Here is a 23,159-nt window from a genome sequence, read left to right on the forward strand (position 1 = left end):
CCCAACATGCATTTTGAAAGGCATGAACTGATTAGGGATTGTCAGCATGGCTTTGTGCATGGGAAATTATGTCTCATTAACTTGAGTGAGTTTTTTGAAGAGGTGACCAAGAAGATAGATGAAGGCAGAGTGATAGACGCTATTTACATGGACTTTTACCAAGACCTTTGACAAAGTTTCATAAGGTAGACTAGTAAGGTTAGATCACGTGGGATCCAAGGAGAGCTAGTCAAACAGAGACAAAATTGGCTTGATGATAGGAGACAGAGGGTAAAGGGTTGTTGTTCAGACTGGAGGCCGATAACCAGTAGTGTGCTATAAGGATTAGTGCCCTGGGTTCCACTGCTGGATGAGAGTATAGGAGATGTAATTTGTAAGTTTGAGAGTGACACAAAAATTGGTGATATAGTGGACAGTAAAGAATGCCATCTAAGAGTATAAAGGGATCTTGAACAACTGGGCCAGAGGGCTGAAGAATGGCAGTTGGATTTTAATGCAGATAAATACAAGTTGTGGCATTTTGGTAAGACAAACCAGGGCAGGATTTACACAGTTAATGGGCGGGCCCTGCGAAGTATTGTTGACCAGAGAGACTGGGGGTGCAGGTACACAGTTCCTTGGAAGTGATGACCTAGGTAGACAGGGTGATGAAGAAAGCGCATGGCACACTTACTTTTATCAGCCAGAGCATTGAGTACAGGATTGGGACATCATGTCAAAGCTGTACAAGACATTGGTAAGACCACAGTTGGAGTATGCGTACAATTCTGGTCTCCATGCTATAGGAAGGATGTTATTAACCTGGAAAAGGTGCAGAAAAGGTTTAAAACTAGAGAGTATAGGTTTAAGGTGAGATGGGAAAAATTTAAAAGGGACCTGAGGGACAACATTTTCACAGAGAGGATGGTGTGGATTTGGAACAAGCTACAAAGGAAGTGGTAGAGGGGGGTACAGTTCCAACATTTAAAAGACATTTTGACAGGTACATGGACAGGAAAGATTTAGAGGGATATTTGCCAAATGCATGCAAATGGGATTAGTTCAATTTAGAAAACCAGGTCGACAAGGATGAGTTCGGCAGAAGGGCCTGTTTTCGTGCTGTATGACTCCATGAGTGTATAAATATAACATCTCAATTCTGCTTTTATTCAATAAACCCTTCTTTCACCTTTTCCAGTTCTTCTAATCCCTTTTCATGCATATAAAACTAGTGATGGTACTTCAAGCATGATCCACCAAGATCTTATAAATGTAATCTAACATCTCTGACTTTCAGTTCTCTCCATTGAGAGATGATTCCTGGTCCTCTGTCTTCTTTTTGTTATGGCTTGATGAACTGACATTGATAGTTTTATGGATTTGTGCATTTGTACATCTAAATCTTTTTCCTCTGACCACATTTACGTTCCTACCATTCAACAACTATGCTGTCTTCTTATTCTTTTTACCAACATGGGCTACCTCTTTCTTAGCTGTATTAAAGCACTTTACCCTGTGTTATATTGTTCAAACTTGATGCTGCTTAAAGAAACTTTGCAAACAATTGTGTAGAGAAACATGCTTCTCTGGAATTGCACTGAACTAGCCAAGATGCCCATCAATTTTTTTATCCTATTACTATCATTAACTATAGTCAATTTTCTTTCTTATGTTATCTATGGATTGAGTTATATATGTTTACAGCTGGTGTGTGCCTCACTCATATGATAGTGTCTAAAATTGATTAGATTAGATTACTACAATGTGGAAACAGGCCCTTCCGCCCAACAAGTCCACACCAACCCTCCGAAGAGCAACCCACCCAGACCTATTCCCCTCCACCTAACACTACAATTTAGCATGGCTAATTCAGACTGACCTGCAAATTTTGGACTGTGGGAGGAAACCAGAGCACCTGGAGGAAACCCACAGACACAGGGAGAATGTGCAAACTCCACACAGACTGTTGCCCGAGGCAGGAATTGAACCTGGCTCTCTGCTGCTATGAGGCAGCAGTGCTAACCACTGTGCCACTGTGCTGCCCATTGTTTGATGAAGGGTCATTGCTGGTTGATGAACACAGTTATATGGCCATAGCACATACTAAAAATATAATTGTGATTTACTCTATAAATCTATGATAAGGTGTATCCAATTATCATAATACGAATGGGCTTAAGCCACAAAACCTGTGTCCAATAACTGTGTTGACAGCAACATAGAAAGGCCAAATGAATTATTTGTCTTTCTGAGAAGACAATGAGAATTTAAAACAAAACTCCTTAACCATGCAGTATATTCATTTAACCACCACTGATTTGAGAATCAATAATTATTTGATGTTGACCCAGATATGTAATTGAAGAGTGAAATTGGAGTATAGGCAATTATTAGCACATGGTGTGTTTCACTACATAGTCTCATGTGGAGCAGACTATACCATAGTGTAAAGTGGATTTAAAGTTGTATTTGTTCAGAAAAATCATAAAAGGAACACAGGCAAATTTGGTCTTCACAAACCATGGGATGGGGACACATTGTGAGATGCGTTGTGTTGAAATTTACATTTGCAGTACAGCGAACTTTATCACAGAGTCAGGAAAAGTTTGCTAAGTAGATTTGGTCTGCAATCCATGTTGTGGAGCAATGCAAAATCTGGTAAAAGTAGTGCTTGAAAAGAAACAGCTCATTATTTAAGAATATTTGATTAAACAATGGCACAGTGGAAGCAGCGTTCATTGCTTCAATATTGTGTTTTTGGAGCTTCTATTCTGTGCACCACATGAGCTGCATCTTACTTCAGGCTGAAGGTCACTGTCTTGTAGAAGTCTGGGTGCTTGCTGTATGGACAGAAGTCACTGTAGAATCACTCAAGAAATTGAGCTCTCTCTGCAGCATGGAAATGGGAAGAAATTTGGTGTTTTGATGAGCAAGATAAAAGTGAAACTTTTTTATTGCAAATATCTTAAGAAGACGATAAAATATGCAACAATCTGAAATGGAAATTTCCACAATATTCAGGATGTACCACTCTAAGCATTCAGCACAATATTATCCTTTGCCAACACTATCTGTTTAAGCCTAAGCTACAAGGTATACCTTTGATTACATTGAGGACAGAAAAGATGATGCTGAAGTAGCCACGATAAAATGTTTCTCCATTGTTTTAGGGTGGGAATACTCAGTGTGGACAGCACCCATGGATTTAGATTGAGGCCTAGTTCCTCATATTACTACCCCTTCAGAAAATATGAGCAATGTTGACTGTTATGTAATGAGATTGTCATGGCTGCTCAAGTTATAACTTAAGTTATGGTGTTCTGTGGTCAGATATCACCAAGTATAGAATTCACTTCTCTCTTTTTTGATGGTCATGAGGGTTAGGTGAAGAGTGCTACTGACTGCATGAGTACTCCTGTGGTTCTTAAATAGATGTGGGACCTGCTATCTGATGGAAGCTTTGAGTCTTGTAGAATTCAAGATTCCTTTCCACTGTGATAGCTGTTGCCTGTAAACAATAGCTGTAATTTCCTCAATTTTTGCAAACTGGAGGCTAATAGATGATACACACATTTTGAGTTCATCTAGAAGGACGCAGTAGTATTAAAAGCTATTCAATTCTATGAACAATCTTTTTAATATGGATGTTAGCATGACATTGATTATTGTGCAATAAATCACACAACTCTGAGCATCCTGGTTTGAGAAGCAAAGGAACAAGTAGCTATGTTGGCATTTCCAGGTGCAGGGCTAGGTACATGCTAATAATAGCCAGGGGTCATTCCACAACTTTTTCTGTCTTTTTTAAAAAAAAACTATCTTTACCATCTCAATTATGGCAGAATGTTCAAAATTCAGGCATGCCACTTCTCACATCTTTTAAAGAGGCAGTGTCAAAAGTCAGCATTGTGAGACAATAATGAAGAACGACATTGACAAGAAAAATAATTCATTATCATGAAAATGGAATTTATCTCAACAAATTCAGTGTTTTGTTTAAGAAAGTTGCAGCAGTTGAAACTAAAACCGCAGATACATCTGCATACCTTTCTTTTCCTTATTGATAAAGTCTCATTTGTGGGCAGAGCTTTGCCTTTCAATATAGAAGCACAGCTACACATTATTGTGAGAAATGAGGTCTTGTGTTCTGGTTATACAGACTTATTAATTACTTGACTAGGGATTCAGGTACGTTACATGTGCAAAGTTATGTGTTTACAGTGTCTGATGTCCATCCTCTGATATGGTGTGTTTTTAGATTTATCCTCGAGGGTCTGCTATACAGAAACTCTTCATCGTTACAGTGAACCTTTTGATTATTATTAATTATATTTGCTGAAGAATGGAACAGTACAATATATTTTCTGTAAGACCATGGATAGTTGAAGACAATAACTTCATTTTTTTTCTTCCCATTATTCCAACTTTAATTATTTTTTGTGTTAGGTTATATAGGACTGTAGTCCAATTGATTGTTTTTCGAGACTGCATAGATGCAGAAAAGTACTTGTAGAGTTAAATGATCCCGAGCTTGCAACAGTATGTTTTCTTTCTCTGATGCTGTTTCAAAGAGTTCAAAAGGGGCAACATGATGACACACGAAACAATTAATTATTTCTATTCTACATAACATTTTCTCCTCAACCTATTATTAAATAACACAGAAGTGTTTAGACTATAGAGTCATAGAGTCACATAGTCATACAGCATGGAAACCGATTCTTTGGTCCAACCAGTCCATGCTGACCATATTCCCAAACTAAACTAGTTCCACCTGCCTGCACTTAGACCATATCCCTCCAAATCTTTCCTATTCATGAATTTATCCAAATGTCTTTTAAACTTTGTAACTGTACCTGTGTCCACCACTTCCTCTGGCAGTTCATTCTACATATGAACCCCTCTCTGTGTTAAAAAAAAGTTGCCTCACATGTCCTTTTTAAATCTTTCTCCTGTCACTTAAAATATGCCCCCTAGTTTTGAACTCCCCCAACTTAGGGAGAATATCCATTATTCACCTTGTGTATGCTCCTCATGATTTTATGAACCTCAATAAGGCCACCCTTCAACCTCCCATGTTCCAATGCAAAATTTCACAGTTTTTCCAGTCTATTTTTATATCTCAAATCTTCCATTCCAGGCAACATTCTGGTAAATCTTTTCTGAATCTTCTCCAGTTTAATAAGATCCTTCCTATAACTGAGTGAACAGAATTACAAACAATACTTCAGAAGAGGCCACACCAATGTCCTGTACAACCTCAACATGAAGTCCCAACTCCTTTACTCAAAGGTCTGAGCAATGAAGGTAAGCATGCTTCTTAACCACCCTGTCTACCTGTGATGCAAATGTCAAAGGATTGCCAACCTGAGTCTGTCTACAACACCCCTCAAGGTGCTACCATTAATGTATAAGTTGTGTTCTTGTTTGAATGACGAAAATGCAATACTTCACATTTATCCAAATTAAACACCATCAGCCCATTGGCCCAGTTGATCAAGGTCTCTTTGTAATCCTAGGTAACCTTCTTCATGTCCACTATACCACCAATTTTGGAGTCATCTGCAAATTTACTAACCATGCCTCTTATATTTTCATTCAAACCATCCATATAGATGACAAACAAAAGTGGACCCAGTACTGATCCCTGAGGAGCACCACATGTTATTTTAAACACTGCTATGGTATGCTGGAGGTATTATTTCAATGCACTCGTGTTGACTCATGTTTAATATGCTCTTATTAATGAGTATACAGAGATTAATAGAATTATTCCAATGAACAAATGTTCTTGTAACTTACTTGGAGTTGGGGAGGCAATTCAAAAAAATCAAAGAAGGGCTTCTTTGAGTGACAGAAAGCCATCAAGGAAGTTTAGTTTGTACGACAAACAATAGTGCAATCACTTACAATATATTGTGAAAACATTTTTTTGAGAAAATTTATCCTTAGATATGTGAATCCAGTAAGTTCAAACAAAGCAGTGAATTCTCCAGAAGTTTACATTAGCCCATTGGTTGTGTAAAATTTCAAAAATTACCAAAATGTCAGAAAGCACTTAATGCTCATTGTTAAATACCAACTTTATTGGGATAAGCATTTAATTGCAAAATCAGTAATAGGGTTGGTTAACTATTACTGAATAGAAAATCCTTGCAGTAAGAAATATGTGGTTTTGAAGGATTGTCAAATGTTATATTAGATAAATCAAACTTCCCAGGTAATGTCAATCCAACAGTTAACAGAATTAGCTGATTAACTAATGAAGAGCAAAACAATATGTTTCACTGAGTTTAAAGCTGTAACCTGACCTAAGGGTTTAGGTGACACGTTCAAACTAAGGCTTTCCATGTTATGTCAATAGATTACTACCAAGACAACGTATTACCGTACAACTCACAACTTTGAAAGATAAAAATAAAACTTTCAATAAACAGATGCTTAAAATTGTAGATGAATGTTTGTTGAAATATTAATTAAAATTTGCAACGAAAGAATGGTAAGGTATCGGAAAGAAACGGTTCACTTTGGACAAAACAGAACATCACCATCACGATCTTCCCCACTTCCTCCAAAATAAAATGAGATCTTCTTCGGAAATTGGGAAGGCAGAATTATTGCTCTGATTGCAAGAAGGAAAGTTAATACATGGACCCGAGAGTAATGTTGAAGTAACAGAATTACAGTCTGGCTGGGAGGTAGCTGGCAATACTGGAACTTACCTGATGCAAGTTGCATCCAGGCGCAGACTTTATAGACCGTGGCAGAGTTGCAAAAGAAAAAAAGACTGAAGCAAACAAGGCAACCAATAATCAGAAGCATGGAGATACCAACGAAGAACATGGCAGTTTTGAATGCTCCCGAGGGAATGGAGCCGAAATCCAGGGCGCTTCCTTTGCAGATCAACTCCCTCGTCAGTCCGTTCCCGATACAGTAATGAAACAATCCGAAATAGCCAGCCTGGGGCGTATTGATACTGTCCCCAATCCAGTAGGGTTGGATAAAAATTACCACAGTTATAATGGCAAAACAAATAGTGAAAATTGCCCAGAGAACACCTATTGCTCTGGAATTCCTCACATAATTGGTGTGATAGATCTTAGCAGCTTCTTGGGCCGGTAACATTTTATCCCCCATTCTTAAAGATTTCAAAGGCTTTTAAAAGAGAAAAGAAAATCAGGTCCTAATCAGTTCGTGTTTTGCTCTTGTTCTTTTTTGATGCAGATAATCGTCACCTAAGATGCTTTCTCACTGGCTTTTTCTTGAGTCATGTTGCTAAGGAAACGAACTGCTGGGTCTGAACAATACACACATAAATTCTGCCGACTCGAATGTGGTTTGTCCCGGCTCCGGGTCAAATCGCCTTGGTCCGGTATTTGTTCTCTAGGGTGGGGAGCGCGGTTTCCACAGGCTGAGAGTTTCAGCACCGTGGACAGCAGCTTCATATGAACAGAGTTTGAGGGTGACGCGAAATTGACGTACAAACGCGGCTCCCACAGCAGACTTAGGGAAGTCTGGTTTATTAAAAAGGCAATAACTCTATTTCAGAGAGTATCGGTTAATCATATTTTACCCAACGCAGCGGTTAGGTCGGACAAGAAGTTCGTAAAACTGGTTGACTACGCAGGTGTTCTTCGTTTTTGAAAAGTAAATATTCAAATCTTGTTTATGGTGGGTCCCATTGTTGGGATGGTTATTCCAAGAGAGCAGGAACTATTTCCAGAATAATAAAGTGAAAAGCTGCAACAAATATTTTTAAAGAAATTCGTATATTTTCTGGCACGCAATTTGTTCACTTTCATGTGACTCCTGATAATATAATTGCTGTTTGAAAGGATCCTTTTTTCTGAAAGGCACAAATGTCGGGCCACCAAGCTAACTACATGTTAGTATAATTTTTCAGTATTTGGGAGAAAGCCTTAATATTTTAGAATAAAGCATCATATATATATGTAACATTTGTACAACGTTGGAAAACATACAGTTTTGCAATATCAACATGAGATAAAAGGGAATGTTACGCATAACTGAACGAAATTTATAAAAGAAAATTTCTCTCACTTATTATTTTTTGAAAAGGAACATCACCAGGCAAAATAAAAGATTGGAAACTTGGGTATGCACAACACAAACATTTTCCACTGATGATTGTGCACTTGAATTTCAGATTTGTGCTCAATTGTCAGTGAGGTGCCACCAGCAGCATGAAGTCAGAGGATTATGGCAGTCGAGCCTAATACATTCAGATCATATAATGAAAGAAATAGGAAAGGGGATTGCACTAGGTTATGTGATCTCTAATTGCTTTAAGGAGTTGTACAGAGTTAGAGCTGTTAGGCTGTATCAAAACCTTTACTGTGGGATATTTTCTAATCAATATGTTCAGAAATGTTATTGTGTGATACGTTGAAATCCACATTCAGTCGTTGCAGAGGCCCAAGGCGGAATGTGAAGTGTTCTTCCTCTGGGCATCGGGTGGTAGTGGTTTGGCGGTCGAGGAAGTCCAGAACCTGCATTTCCTTGATGGAGTGGGAGGGGGAGTTGAAGTGTTCAGCGACAGGGCAGTGGGGTTGTTGTGTGCAGGTGTCCCAGAGATGTTCTCTGAAATGATCCGCAAGAAGGTGTCCTGTCTCCCCGATGTAGAGGAAACCACATTGGGTGTAATTGGCTTAGTTGGTAGATGTACAGGTAAATTTCTGTCAAATGTGGAAGGATGCTTTGGGACGGAGATGAGGGGAGTGGTGTGGGCACAGGTTCTGCAATTCCTGCAGTGGCAGGGGAAGGTGCCAGGAGTGGGATGTGGGCTGGTGTGTGACATGGACCTGATGAGGGAATGGTCTCTCTGGAACACTGATAGGGTGGGGAGGGAAATATATCTCTGGTGGTGGGGTCAGTTTGGAGATGGTGGAAGTGGCAGACAATGATGCGATGTATCCAGTTGTTCGTGGAGTGGAAGGTGAGGACCGGGGGTGGGGTGGGGGGGGGGGGGGGGGGGGGGTGGGGGTTTCTATCCTTGTTGCATTGGGAGGATGGGGTTCAAGGGCAGTGGTACGGGAAATGGAGGAGAAGCACTGGAGGGCATCATCAACCACGTGGGATGGGAAATTGCGATCTTGGAAGAAGGTGGCCATCGGGGATTTTCTAAGGTGGAATTGGTCATCCTGTGAACAGATGCTAGGAAATCTGATCTCCAGTATCTGCAGTCCTCACTTTCTCTCAGAAATGTTGTTACACACCTCTGGACTGGGTGGGACTTGAACCCAGGCCTACTTAGTTCAGAAGTAGGGACATTACTACTGTGTCACAAAAGCCAAACCTTTACAATGCTGATCCTTTCTGAACAGACAACGGATGTGTTAGAATTAACCTCATCACGTTTCATGTTTAGGAGCAGGAGACAAGATTCACAGATGAATTGCTTCATAATAATCATTGGTTGATATGTACATGTATGGATTGCATTGCAATTTAGCTGGCCATTGCTTGGTATGAACAAATAGGCCACTGATAGTTTAGGGACTTAGTTTGGCTGAGTTACCGGAGTGCACCTGGAACCAGTAGAACTCTGTTTCAGTAATGAAATATTGCTTTTCCCAGGGCAAAACATAACATTACTGGTCAATGCTTGTTCTCCATATTTTAAAGTGGGCATAATTTTGTTAGAAACAGTTCAGAAATAGCTCACTCAATTCATTTCTAGAATGGAGAGCTTATCTTGAAGAAACGTTGAACAGGTTGAGCCTATAAGAACAAGAGACTAACTTGTTCAAAGGTTTAAGCTTCTGAGGGGACATGATAGGATGAAGTAGGATGTTTCTTCTTGTAGGGACACTACAAAAAGGGAACACAAGTTAAGAATAAGTGGGTCTCCCTTTTCAGATGAAGGTGCGGAAAATGTTTTCTCTCAGAGGGCCATTAGTCTGTAAAATTCTTTCCTCAGAAAAGAATGCAGTCCAGATCATTGAACATATCAAGGCAGAATTAGAATAGATTTCTGTTAGGTATCAAGGGTTATGTGGTAGACAGATAAGTGGTGTTGAAACCGTAATCAGGTCAACCATGATCTTATCAAATGGCATAGCGGAGTTGAAGGGTCAAATGGTCTACAGTTGCTTCTAATTCCATTGCTGTGTTATTTCCTTAATTTATAGGTCTGCATTCCAACAAGACTATGAAATGCAATTTCATGTAGATTTCCTTTTACGTTCTTGGTTATTTTTAATGTACTATTTTTTAGTCAAACATGCAACTGCAAAAATAATAAACATACATTAAAATAGTTACAAAAGAAGGAAGATATATAGTTTATAATGAGACTTTAGTGAAATTTTTTTTCATTATTTCTCGTACAGTGACACATACGTCAAGCAAAAGATGGTTCTTCAAATGTATAAGTTATTAATGCAATAACATTATCAGGCCACTCCAACAGTCACCGTCTCAATCTTATTGCATTACAAGGCACGATCGTTGTCACCACAATATAAGTTTTCAAGGTCCTGCAGTGGTGAATTCCAAACATTTATCTCATGTTTCTCTATGTCACTATTATTTCCTTCAGTGATTGATAGCTCCAGATTGTAAATCTATCAGAGTAGATGCAGAAAAAAATGTTTAAATGATAGTTATGATCTTTATGTTCATTTTATGTAATTGTAGATTCAGAATACTGTTCAAGATTAAAGCCTGCTCTATCTAACAAAGCATTGCAGTTAGACATACCTTTTTTTTTATTCTTATGGAACTAAACAGTTCAGATATTTGTAAAAGTAAGCATTCAATACCTAATTTCCAAATTAAAAACTGACGAAAGACAGATGGAATTCAAAATACATGATTATTATTTATAGAAATAATTTTCATCCAACCTCATCCTTAAATCAACACAATGTTTTAGAATAATGCATGTTAGTTTAGTTTTGTTGCAGATGTGTTTACTAAATGTATTTCATTTGACCTCATAAAAGATAAAATATTTCTTGACAATGTGGATATTTGGAAAAAAAAAACATAATTTGCTCTGTTACACTGCACTATTAAATGCTGTGGATTTGAATTCCAGTGCAGCCTGTAAAATATTAGCCATATATCTTAGAATATCCATATTTCATCTATACTATATGATGTGGCACTGCTATTACATTGTAACATTTTCAGAATGTATTACTATGTCACTTAGGTCACTAAATTACGTTTTATGATTGCTGGCCCTCCTTTCATTATGGATTTACCATTAATCAATTTCTTTGCGAATATTTCAATATGCTTGAGAGCTAGAACACTATGATGAGGAAGAAAAATTCTGAATTTGACAAGTGATGCGACAGTTTCTACAGTGATCTAAATGTCCCAATTCTGCTCCCTTGTGATCAATGGAATTGAGAATATATATAGTGTAACAGTCTGATGCACAATTTCTATTGCTTTGTTAAAAATATTGTAACATGCAATAATCCTTACTTTCTAAGATCATATTATAACATCAACAAAAGAACATGAATGAGAAAGTATAGATCCATCTTTTTAATGCAGCTTGTGTTTGTCAAAGCATAATTTGCTGCTGCACAGTTGAAGCTATAAAACAACAAATAAACTCAGAGGAAAAAGAGAGAGAATGAATTGGTATTGGTATTAATTGCAAATCTTTCTGAATAATACAATGCTCTAATGAGCTTTACCTTAAAATCAGGCTTATCCACTTTTTAAAAATCATATTATGAATGTGAGGTTTTGCTAAATGCTCAAGTTTTGTCCTTCACTTTAACTTGAGGTAAAATGGCAGAATTAAAATTGCATGTGGCCTCCTGATAATTCTACCTAATATTACTTTATTTTGGTGTGACGTGACCTGGTTACCATGGAGACAGAAAACCCGGTCATTTCTGTTGAAACCCAAGTGTCAAAACTTCATACCTGAACACAAAAACAGAAGCAGCTGTGCTACTGGCTTAGGGAATTTTGGCAGAGAGAAAGAAAAGTCTATCCCTCAGAGAGTGATGGACAGGGACAGTGGCTACTGCAGCCATCACAAGGTAAAAAATGTTTCTCTGTTGGTTACTTGATAAAATGCAGGTAAAAGGGATGAAACCCAAGGACACTTTGTGGAATTTGGAAGATTTATGCTGACATGATTGGGATAAGGGACCCACTGATGTTAACCATGATGCTAGAGGTTCTTTCAGAATTTCTTGGAAGACTAAAAGAAAGGTTCTTCACCACACATTGAACATCATACTCAAATTGTGGAGGAGCAAGCTCTTTAGTGGTTAGGAGTAACTTTGGATTGGTTCCTATAAAGACTACAATTCTGCAGACATGATGCAATAAAACATAAATGCATGTGGGTTTTTCAAGTATTTCTATAATTATAATTCAGGATGGTATCTCATTTGTGTTTTCAGCCTAATAAATAATGTTTAGCGCGGTTGGCTTGTGAAGCAGTGTGATGCCAAAAGCATAGATTCAATTCCTCACATTGGCTGAATTTACCATGCTGAACTCATCTTCTCAACTTTCTCTCCCCCCCCTACCCCCTGTGGTATGGTGGCCCTCAGGTTAAATCACTTCTAGTTGTCTCTATCTAATAACAGAGCAGCTCCATGGTTTGCTAAGACTATGGCGACACAACAATGTTTTGTCAAAATCTTGTGGATGCTAAAATTCTGAAACATTAAGCTGAAAGTGCTGCAAATTCTCAAAATTTTAGCTGGATCTTCGATCAAAGAAGAGTCATTTGATTCAAAATAATTGGCTGGGTTTTATCAAAAATTGGCAAGGTGTCTATTTCAGGGCATTTTATGGAGGGTTCCCCTCCACGAATCCTAAAAAAGGTTATCTCATGCAATTCTCTGCTGCTCACCACATTATGTTTGCAACAGACCTCTATGGCAGAGCACTTGCTTGATGCTACATTCACCAATGCGGAAGTGCTTGCCACTACTGGGCCTTTCCAGAAGTTATGTTGTTGGAGTCATACTTGGAGCCAACTGTGCAACAGGCCAATCACTGCCAGTCAAGAATAGCCCTTCACAGTGTATGTGTTGGGAAGGAAATGAAAAAGAACACATCTGGAGGGCATATAGGTAGCACAGGTGACTCTTCACTGAAAATAGAAGCTCACATTTGTAATTATTTTGCTACTTTACATGATAACCTGTTTGAACGATTGTCATTGTAACTGCAACAGCAGAATCGACCTGTATAGCTTACCCATCTTTTTCATTATGTTAAAACCTTGTCTAAAGGAATGCTACTCTTTCCTTAACACCCCGTGTAACATAACCTCATGTAATTGTTCAATGTGGAACATGAAACGAGATGTTAACTTTTATTGAGCAACTGAAAACAAACCGAAATAGCTGCATTTGGTCCTATGACTTCCTTACATGGAGACTATATCCAACACTGGAAGTTGCTGCTAGTCTCGGTTTTGCTGATGCATTTGTTCCTCCTCAATTTTTCTGTACGTAGGTTGCATTGTGGCCTGAGTAATAATATTCCCTGCTGTTTCCAGATACATTCATCACGTTTCCAATTAACCAGTGTGGGGAATATCATGAATGGAACAGGTCCTTAGGAAAACAGTTAGGATTCCCAATACACTCAAGCCAGTTTAGCACTGTCCTCCATTCAGGGACTGAGAGGATTCTGACAAGGAAAGCCATAGAATGCCTCTAATGCCCTTTGATATAATTGACTTCATTCTTGCGCATTCAGCCCAATCAAATACAGTTTAGAGTCACAGACTCATAGAGATATAAAGCATGGAAACAGACTCTGCGTCCAACCTGTCCATGCCGATCAGATATCCCAACCCAATCTAGTCCCACCTACCAGCACCTGGCCCATATCCCTCCAAACCCTTCCTAGTCATATACCCATCCAAATGCCTCTTAAAGATTACAATTGTACCAGCTTCTACCACTTCCTCTGGCAACTCATTCCATACACGTACCACCCTCTGTGTGAAAAAGTTGCCCCGGAGGTCTCTTTTATATCTTTCCCCTCTCACCCTAAACCTATGCCCTCCAGTTCTGGACTCCCTCACCTCAGGGAAAAGACTTTGTCTATTTACCCTATTCATGCCCCTCATAATTTTGTAAATCTCTATAAGGTCACCCCTCAGCCTCCGATGCTCCAGGGTAAACAGCCCCAGCCTGTTCAGTCACTCCCTATAGCTCAAATCCTCCAACCCTGGCAACATCCTTGTAAATTTTTTCTGAACCCTTTCAAGTTTCACAACATCTTTCCGATAGGAAGGAGACCAGATTTGCATGCAATATTCCAACAGTGGCCTAACCAATGTCCTGTATAGGCACAACATGACCTCCCAACTCCTGTACTCAATACACTGACCAGTAAAGGAAAGCATACCAAACACCTTCTTCACTATCCTACCTACCTGCGACTCCACTTTCAAGGAGCTATGAACCTGCACTCCAAGGTCTCTTTGTTCAGCAACACTCCCTAGGACCTTACCATTAAGTCTTGCTAGGACTTGCTTTCCCAAAATGCAGCACCTCGCATTTATCTGAATTAAACTCCATCTGCCACTTCTCAGCCCATTGGCTCATTTGGTCAAGATCCTGTTGTAATCTGAGGTAACCCCCTTTGCTGTCCACTACACCTCCAATTTTGGTGTCATCTGCAAACTTACTAACTGTACCTCTTATGCTCGCATCCAAATTATTTATGTAAATGACAAAAAGTAGAGGACTCAGCACCAATCCTTGTGGCACTCCACTGGTCACAGGCCTCTAGTCTGAAAAACAACCCTCCACCACTCTACCACTCTCTGTCTCCTACCTTTGAGCCAGTTCTGTATCCAAATGGTGAGTTGTCCATGAAATCTAACCATGTTAATCATAGGGAACCTTGTCGAACACCTTACTGAAGTCCATTAGATCACATCTATCACTCTGCCCTCACCAATCCTCTTTGTTACTTCCTCAAAAAACTCAATCAAGTTTGTGAGACATGATTTCCCATGCACAAAGCCATACTGACTACCCCTAATCAATCCTTGCCTTTCCAAATACATGTACATCCTGTCCCTCAGGATTCCCTCCAACAACTTGCCCACCACCGACGTCAGGCCTACTGGTCTATAGTTCCCTAGCTTGTTCTTCCTACCCTTCTTAAACAGTGGCACCAAGTTAGCCAATCTCCAGTCTTCAAGTGCAGTAAGCTTCCTGAAATATTGCCTCCAACCTTAACCTCAGCCCCTCTGGACACCCAAGAAATGTCAGACAATTCTTACAGTTCAAGGCGAGAGGAAATCAGCTGTGACCTTATTTAAGCTATGAAAGCTTGGATTATCATTATGACTTGCGATCTGCAGGTAACTCTTTAAGGTCACTTGTGATTATTTCCGATGTACAGAGATGAGTATAGTCAATCTATAAAGATCAATGGATACCGTTGCTTGTCAAAAAGTGTGGTACTGTAAAAGCACAGCTGGTCAGGCAGCATCTGAGCAGCAGGAGAGTCGACGTTTTGAGCATAAGCCCTTCATCAGGAATGTGTAGAGGGAGGAGGAGAAGAATGGTGGGCTTCCTTGGAACAGGCTTCGCAGTCAGGTTATAATCAACCATGAGAAGGTGATGACTGCAGATGCTGGAGATCAAAGTCAAAGAATGTGGTACTGGAAAAGCTCAGTCAGTCAGGCAGCACCTGAGGAGCAGGAGAGTCAATATTTCAAACATAAGCCCTTCATCATGTTGCTTGTGACCAGGATTTGTAGTCATCACTTTCTCACTGTGTTGCATAAATGGGGACCTATGATTACAGATGTCTTTAACCTGCATTATATAAGTGCCTAATTCATGCAGTTATCCCTCAAAGGACCTCACTTCACTCACACGCATGCTCAGACAGACAAAAGCACTGATTCTGCCCACATGGCTGTGTTGACAGCCATTTTTCATTTTCGTCGAACATCTGCCATTTGGATGAAGATGGACGATAACACAGGCAGTGTGAACCATAAGCTTAGCCTGATAATCTAGGGTGCCACCCAAACTTGCATGTTCCTTTCTTTCCTGCACTCTCTGCCAACCCTATCGATTCTGGCCTCCCTTCCCACCCAACTCTTTAAAATTTGATCTTCCATCATTTCACTTGAGCCCTGGACTTGTGGCTTAGCCGTGCCAACCATTGGGATATACTGACTCCATTGAAGTCAGAACGTTGGTGATCATTGATAATGCCTGCCTCCTCCCAAAGTAATGCCTGTTGTCAAATGCTTTATTTTCTCCCACTCTAATATGTTGAGTTACACACACCCATCATAACTATTTTCCTCTCAGCCTTTATTATGCTGTCCCCAGTCCCTGCAATTGACTACCCGAACACCTCCACCACAGTGGTGACTCATGATACCTCATTTGGACTGTCAGTGGACAGAATCCCAGGACTGACTCTGGTTGCCACCAACATCACTTCCTATTGTCCTCCCACCCCCAACTGCCCCCAACCAAACCAGCTTGAAAGGATAGCTCAATCTATTAATGACTGCTATCTTTTCGACTCCCAAACTGAATAAACACTAATCCCCTGACGTGCTGTGCTTGATTTGAAGGGCTGTCCATGCTGCACTCCCAAGACTAAAACCCCTGGCATTGACTGCCATAAGCAGCAAACTGAGCAAGTCTAAGCCTGGACTGAGACTGGATGCTGCTCTTCACTGACCATGACAATACCCCCGACTAGTAACATTTCCTCTCGACTTGACTAAGGACTACTCCCCTCACATAAAGAGACACGGCCATTTGGCTGACGCAAATGCAGTTTGTTTGTCACACAAGCTGCTGGCATATTCTGTAGGACTGACGTTGCCAAACAGCAACATGTCCACCCCCTTGTCTGCTGACTGCTGACAACTGTGACAAAGCTCCTGGATTTCAGCCTGTGCAAAGAAAAGCAAGGCAGGGCAGAAATATTGTGAGCGTGCAAGTTCAGAGTGAAGCAACAAAGTGCAAAAAACAAGGTAGAGATGCTGTGAGCATCTGAATAGGTGCAAAGAGAGTAAGTGCTATGGAAGTAAGTGAAGAGAACTGAGTGCACTCTGCTCTGATGCATAGGAAATGCGCTGGTTCCTCCTTCCTGCAAGTTGACCTGTCTGTAGCTTTTCAAGGAAAAGTGCCTGTGCACTCCAAAATTCAGCACTGAAGTGGAAAACTCTATTCTAAATGAGTTGGAGGTGTACCATGATGATGTGTTGAGGCTGGCACATGTCTAAAGCCAACCCCCCCCTGGCTGGAGTATGCGAACAGTTATTACCTCAGTAGTATGTCTGCTGGAGCTGAGAACTACTGGCCAAGATGGGGGCGCAGAGGAGTGAGTGATAAGCTGCAGTTGATAATTTCACTTTGCTAGTTGTCACTGTCGAGCTTCTCTTCACTGCATGTGAGAACAGCGAACTGCATAAACATGAGGAACAAATAGATAATAATAAGATGCAAATGTATACAAATAGGCCTCTCAGAACAGGCATTTTCATTACATTGTTCAAAACTTGGTGAAAAAATCAGACTGTTTTCTCAAAGTCATGAATTTCATATTTCTGATCTCTCTGTATTTTCCCAACTGACTCACCATTACCCACGCTGTGCAGGGGCTGGGAGAATATTATAAATTAACTCTGTTTCTTTCTTCATAGATGCCACTGAACTGCTGAGATTTTCCAGTACTTTCTATATTTACTGTTAATGTTCAATCAAAGTTGATTTTAGTTTGCTTGTGATATTAGAAGTTGGAAAATGTGAAACCTTCTGTGATCGTTTGAGTCAGTAACTTGGAATTCAAATTTCATTTAAAAATCTCTGGAGATTGTTATTATCACAATAAAATGAAATACTGATGTTTTGAGGACCATACAGGATGAAACTTGAAAGATAGGATAAGATTAGTTGATTTTTATGTGCCTGCCCATATATACGTGATGCTCTGACCATTCGAATTTATGAATCTGTCATCCTCCAGCAGCAACATGATCCCCCTGAGAAAGACAAGAAAGGAAACAGTGAGGCAATTGCCCAAATTAATGATAGGTTATTACAACAAAGGCCAAGGGCCAGTTTCACTCATGTGTCAGGTGTCCAGGCCCGAGAATTACTTTCAGAATTACGATTTGGAGGTGACAGTGTTGGACTGGTGTGTACAAAGTTAAAATCGCACAACACCAGGTTATAGTACAACAGGTTTAATTGGAAGCACACTAGCTTTCAGAGCGCCACTCTTTCGTCAGGTGGTTGATGAAGGAGCGGCGCTCCGAAAACTAGTGTGCTTCCAATTAAACCTATTGGACTATAACCTGGTGTTGTGTGATAGTTAACAATGAGAATTACATGCTTTTGATCCAAACTGATATGTATCTTAAGTTCACATGTTCACTACTTCATCATGAGTTCAGTTTCTAGCATTCCAAATGATTCCTAACCAATACTAGAATAAAATTTGATCAATTTTGTCTCATATTGAATTATTCTGACAATGTAACTTGGTATTCAATTTGTGTTGCCTGCCAATTCATAGCATTGCTCATGAATGTTAAGAGAGTTATATTTTACAATATTACTAAGTTCACTTTTCTTCATGATAGACTTAAATTGTGTATCTCGTTGTGTTAGTATATTTATCATTGTTCTTGCTGAATGCATAGCATTGCATTTACCTTCTGCATGTCAGTTATCCATCACATCAAAATCTACTTAAATTATTTTCATTTAGAGTGTGTTACAACAGGGTATGTACTCGCACAGGTTTGCTGCCAACTCCACCAATTACTGTCTCATCAGTCTATCCTTCATCATCAATAAAGTGATGGAAGGGGTCAGCAACAGTACTGTTAAGAAACACTTGCTTAACAATAACCAACTCACTAATGCTTAGTTTGGGTTCTGCCAGGGACAATTCTGCTTCTGACCTCAATAGTCCAAATATCTTGACCTTCAGAGGGGAGGTGAGAATGAAATCAAGGTCACATTTAACTGAGTGTAGCATAACGGAGCCCTAGAAAATCTGAAGCCGATGGGATTTTGGGGGAAAGCTCTTCACTGGTTAGGGTTATACCTTGCACAAAGGAAGGTAGTTGTGAACGTTGGAGGTCAGTCATCTCAGCTCCATGACAGCTCTGAAAGATTTCCTCAGGGAAGTATCCTAGGTCTGGCATCTTGAGTTCTTTCATCAATGATATTCCTTCTATCATAAGATCAGGAGTGGAATATTTGTTGAAGATTGTATAATATTCAACACCATCTTTTGCCCGAAACATCGATTTTGCTGCTCCTTGGATGCTGCCTGAACTGCTGTGCTCTTCCAGCACCACTAATCCAGAATCTGGTTTCCAGCATCTGCGGTCATTGTTTTTACCTTTTACACCATTAACAACCCCTTGAACAGTGAAACAATCAATTTCCAGGCTTGGGCTGTCAGATAACAAGTAACATTCTTTGCCAAGCAAATGTCAAGCAATTACCATCTCCAACAAGAAGGAATCTAATCACTGCCCCTTGACATTGAATTGCATTACCATCCCCAAATCCCCAACTATCAACAGTTGCTCAGAAGCTGAACTGCACTAACCAGCAAACACAATGGCTACAAGAGCAGGTCAGACCTCGGAATTGGGCAACTACTAACTTACCTCTAAAGTCATTTCACCATGTGCAGAGTACAATTTGGTACTGTGATGGAATGTTCCTTACTTGCCAGAATGAGTGCAGCTCCCACAGCACTCAAGAAACTTGACATCAGATAGGACTAAGCAGCTGGCTTGATAGCCACCACATTCACAAACATTTACTCCTTCCTGCAGTGACATATACCAATAGCAGTGTGTACCATCTACAAGATGTATTGGAATAGGTCATCAACACTCTGTAGAAAGCATTTTTCAAATCTTCAACCACAATCTTTTAGAGGAACAAGGTCAGTAGATACATAGAAACACCACCACCTCGAGGTTCCTCTCCAAGGCACTGACCATCCTCAATGGAAATTCATCACTATTCCTTCAGTGTCATGGAGTCATATCCTGGAAAACCCAAACTAATGGCATTATTGTTCTACCTTGCAATGGTCCAAGGTGGCAACTGATCACCACCTTCCCAAGGACAACTAAAAATGAACAACAATTGATGTCCCAACCAGTGATGTCCAAGAATGAATTAAAAGAAATTGTAAGAAGTTTAGGTTGGTGTAAGACATTCAACACTCAAAGCTACTCTATCATGGCTGATTTGATTGTGACCTTAATTTCACATTCCTGCTGGCCCCATGACTCCTTTTAATCAATAACCTATCTGCCTCTGCTTTAATAGTACAACAATGAATCATTACCTGGGAAAAGGAGTTCCAAAGAGACACAGACTTTGGGAGCCACCTTTGTCATCTCCACCTTATGTACGAGATCACTTAAATTTAAGCTCTGTCCCCTATTGTAATCTCCTGCACAAGGGAAACAACCTTTTAGCATCAGGTCCATCAAGCTTCCTGAGCATCTTGTACATCTCAATAAGATCACCATTCATTCTTCTAAACTCCAACTAATATTATTGTATAAGACAGTTGGGGCTGACTTTTTTTTTGGCTAAGTCAGTTTCGTTGAATTTTTCGAAGGGTTTTTGTGATGAAGCTGAGTGAGATCTCTTGCCATATCTTACCAAACTCACCTCATTAACTACTCCGATGGTGTCCCTCGGGCCTGACTCTAGCCTCACTTTATCATGTGCAGTTCCCAGAACATCTCACTTTGTGCCAGATTTCTGCTTAAACACCAACATCCTTGGCTTCTGTGCCTGTGCTCTGCACCACAACAGAATAGTACAGCAGCCAGGAATGCACACTACTCTTGGCACATGGCTGACACTCCATTATCCATACAACCCCAATTCTCACTGTAGTTGCAGTTTACTCAACAGCCACCAGTTTACCTGTCTTAGCTACATCCTGTCCAACCACCCTTTCTAGGTCTGTGTTGTGTTTACACATATTCCCTGTGTCTGTATGGGGTTCCTCCAGGTGCTCCAGTTTCCTCCCACAGTGCAGGTTAGATGGTTTGGCCATGCTAAATTGCCTATAGTGTCCAAGGATGTGCAGACTATGTGGGTTAGCCATGAGAAATGCAGGGATGCAGGAACAGGGTGTGGTTTGGATGTGGGTGTGATGGTCTTCAGAGTGTCACTGTGGACCCGATGGGCCCAATAACCTGTTTCCACACTGTAGGGATTCCATGATTACTCTGCCCCAAATACTCACTGGAGACCTGCATCCTGATATGTCCCACAGGGGAAGACTACATTCAGGCAAGTAATTGGACAAATCCAAATATGTGTTTATTTGCAGACAGCAAAAGGGAATTCAAAGTAAATGAATAGAGGCTGCTGTTCTCCTCCACAATTCAAACCAAATGCTGGTGTGATGAGAAACTACTACTCTACAGTCCATGACAGTCTTCTGAACCCAGCTCTCATCTACTGACAATCAGGTCCTGTCTTGGTTGTAGTGCTCAAAACAGCTAACCTCTGTCAAACATGGGGCTTCTTCCTCTCTGAAATCCTTCTCATCAGAAGCCAGCTCTCGCTCACCCAGTTCCTCAGCATCCTATTGCATTGCCTTATTGCCTTCTCCATTGCTGCAGACCACAGCATGCCAGGATGGTCTGGTGCACCCTGTTCAGACTCTACTGGAAGGTCTCCCAGACCACTTGCAGTGGAACTTAACCTTCAGCGGCCCTGCCATCTGTTCCACTATAGCCCTGCTCCCAGCATGTGCACCAATTTGGTGTCTGCTGAGTGGCCAACAAATTATGCGTAAAAGGGCATTTGCACTGCATTTTTATCCCCTTCCTTCCCCAGACCCAAAACAGTTATTCAACACTTTATTGCATTTGGTATGGTCCATTGTAGTGTTTCCATGACAGATGATGAAGCATTGTTCTCCATCTCCCATAGCACTCTTGGAAGTTTCAAAAGTGATGGGCATTATTGGCCAGCACTCAGCTCTGTTAGGTCATTGCCAGTAACGTCTGCTTTGTTGAAATGCAATTTGCAAGCACTAATTGCAAAATGCCTTTGACTAGGATTTGAACCCTAAACACGTTCAATCTACATGCATTGCAAAGTGTGTGTGGTGGGGTTGGGGGGGGGGGGGGGGGGGGGGGGGGGGGGGGGAAGGGGGGTGGGGAGAAGGGAAAGAGATACTTATAAATGAAATGTAGCTGCAGTTTACAAATGCTGACATCATATTTTGCCCTTTTACTGTTCAAGTGTCCAGGATTCTGCAATTTCTCCCATCAACTGACACTGATTCACCCCAAACTGGGCATTCTCCCAGTCATTTTCCAGTTGCACCTAGCATTTGCAGAACAGTAAGTGATGGCATGGAATACGAATTGCAGTGGGCACCATCAGCATTGGCCTTCACCTGTTCACCAGGTACCCCTTCAAAGCCTCCAAGTCTCTTTTTACCTTTAATGACAATGATATCCTATTTTTACCCATAACCACCCCACGTGGAGACCACAGTGAACTTTGCTTTCAACTGTCCTTCCTGCCCCGAGCCCTGCCATTATACCTTAATGAAGCCCACCTGGGTCCTCTAAGTTTCCCCTGTGGATGCCATAGTGATGGTCACTGCCTGAGTCACTGGTATTCACATCAGGAATCACAAGTTCAGCTGGTGACATGGGTTTCCTGAAAGTAGCAGGTGCTGGCTGCCCAAGTGCAAACTCATCTTGCATAGCAGCTTCATTATAATACTAAACCTCTTATTTGCATATGCAAGGTGACTAACGCTGTTTAAGATAGGAGTCTTGCACCTTTAAGGTAGCAGGGTCTCTGCTGATGTGTAATGATGTTTGATTTCTTCCCATCATAAGGATGCTACACAGGGTGCCATGCAGTCAATAATTCTATGACTGTACCACTGACCTTATTTACTGTAACATAATCCCTATGTCCTCAAAGCAGAATTATATATTATTAATAATGAAAAGCAAAGTTGTATATCATCACCACTTGCAATTAATTACTACGGTGAATGTGAATGCATTTTTAACACTTAAAATAGGCTATTAAAAAATAGTTAAAAACAAGCTGTTTGTATAAAATAGCAGAATCAGAGCATTTCTTTAATATTAAACTCAAAAGAATTGCATGACAGTTAAGTTTGTACTTGAA

The 23,159-nt window shown here is 40.4% G+C and overlaps 1 protein-coding gene across 2 annotated transcripts in view; it reads right to left on the reverse strand.

Moving 5' to 3' along the window:
* LOC140467315 (LHFPL tetraspan subfamily member 5 protein-like) overlaps window positions 1–7,428 on the reverse strand; it is a 177,977-nt gene extending 170,549 nt beyond the window's left edge. For both annotated transcript variants that reach the window (XM_072563596.1, XM_072563595.1), the window contains exon 1: window positions 6,702–7,428. In XM_072563596.1, the coding sequence (XP_072419697.1) occupies window positions 6,702–7,116 (415 nt within the window). In that variant the 5' untranslated portion in view covers window positions 7,117–7,428. The remainder of the gene's footprint in view (window positions 1–6,701) is intronic.
* Window positions 7,429–23,159: the final 15,731 nt, after the last annotated feature.

Source organism: Chiloscyllium punctatum, chromosome 45 (assembly GCF_047496795.1).
Source record: "Chiloscyllium punctatum isolate Juve2018m chromosome 45, sChiPun1.3, whole genome shotgun sequence".
In the NCBI taxonomy this organism is placed as follows: Eukaryota; Metazoa; Chordata; class Chondrichthyes; order Orectolobiformes; family Hemiscylliidae; genus Chiloscyllium; species Chiloscyllium punctatum.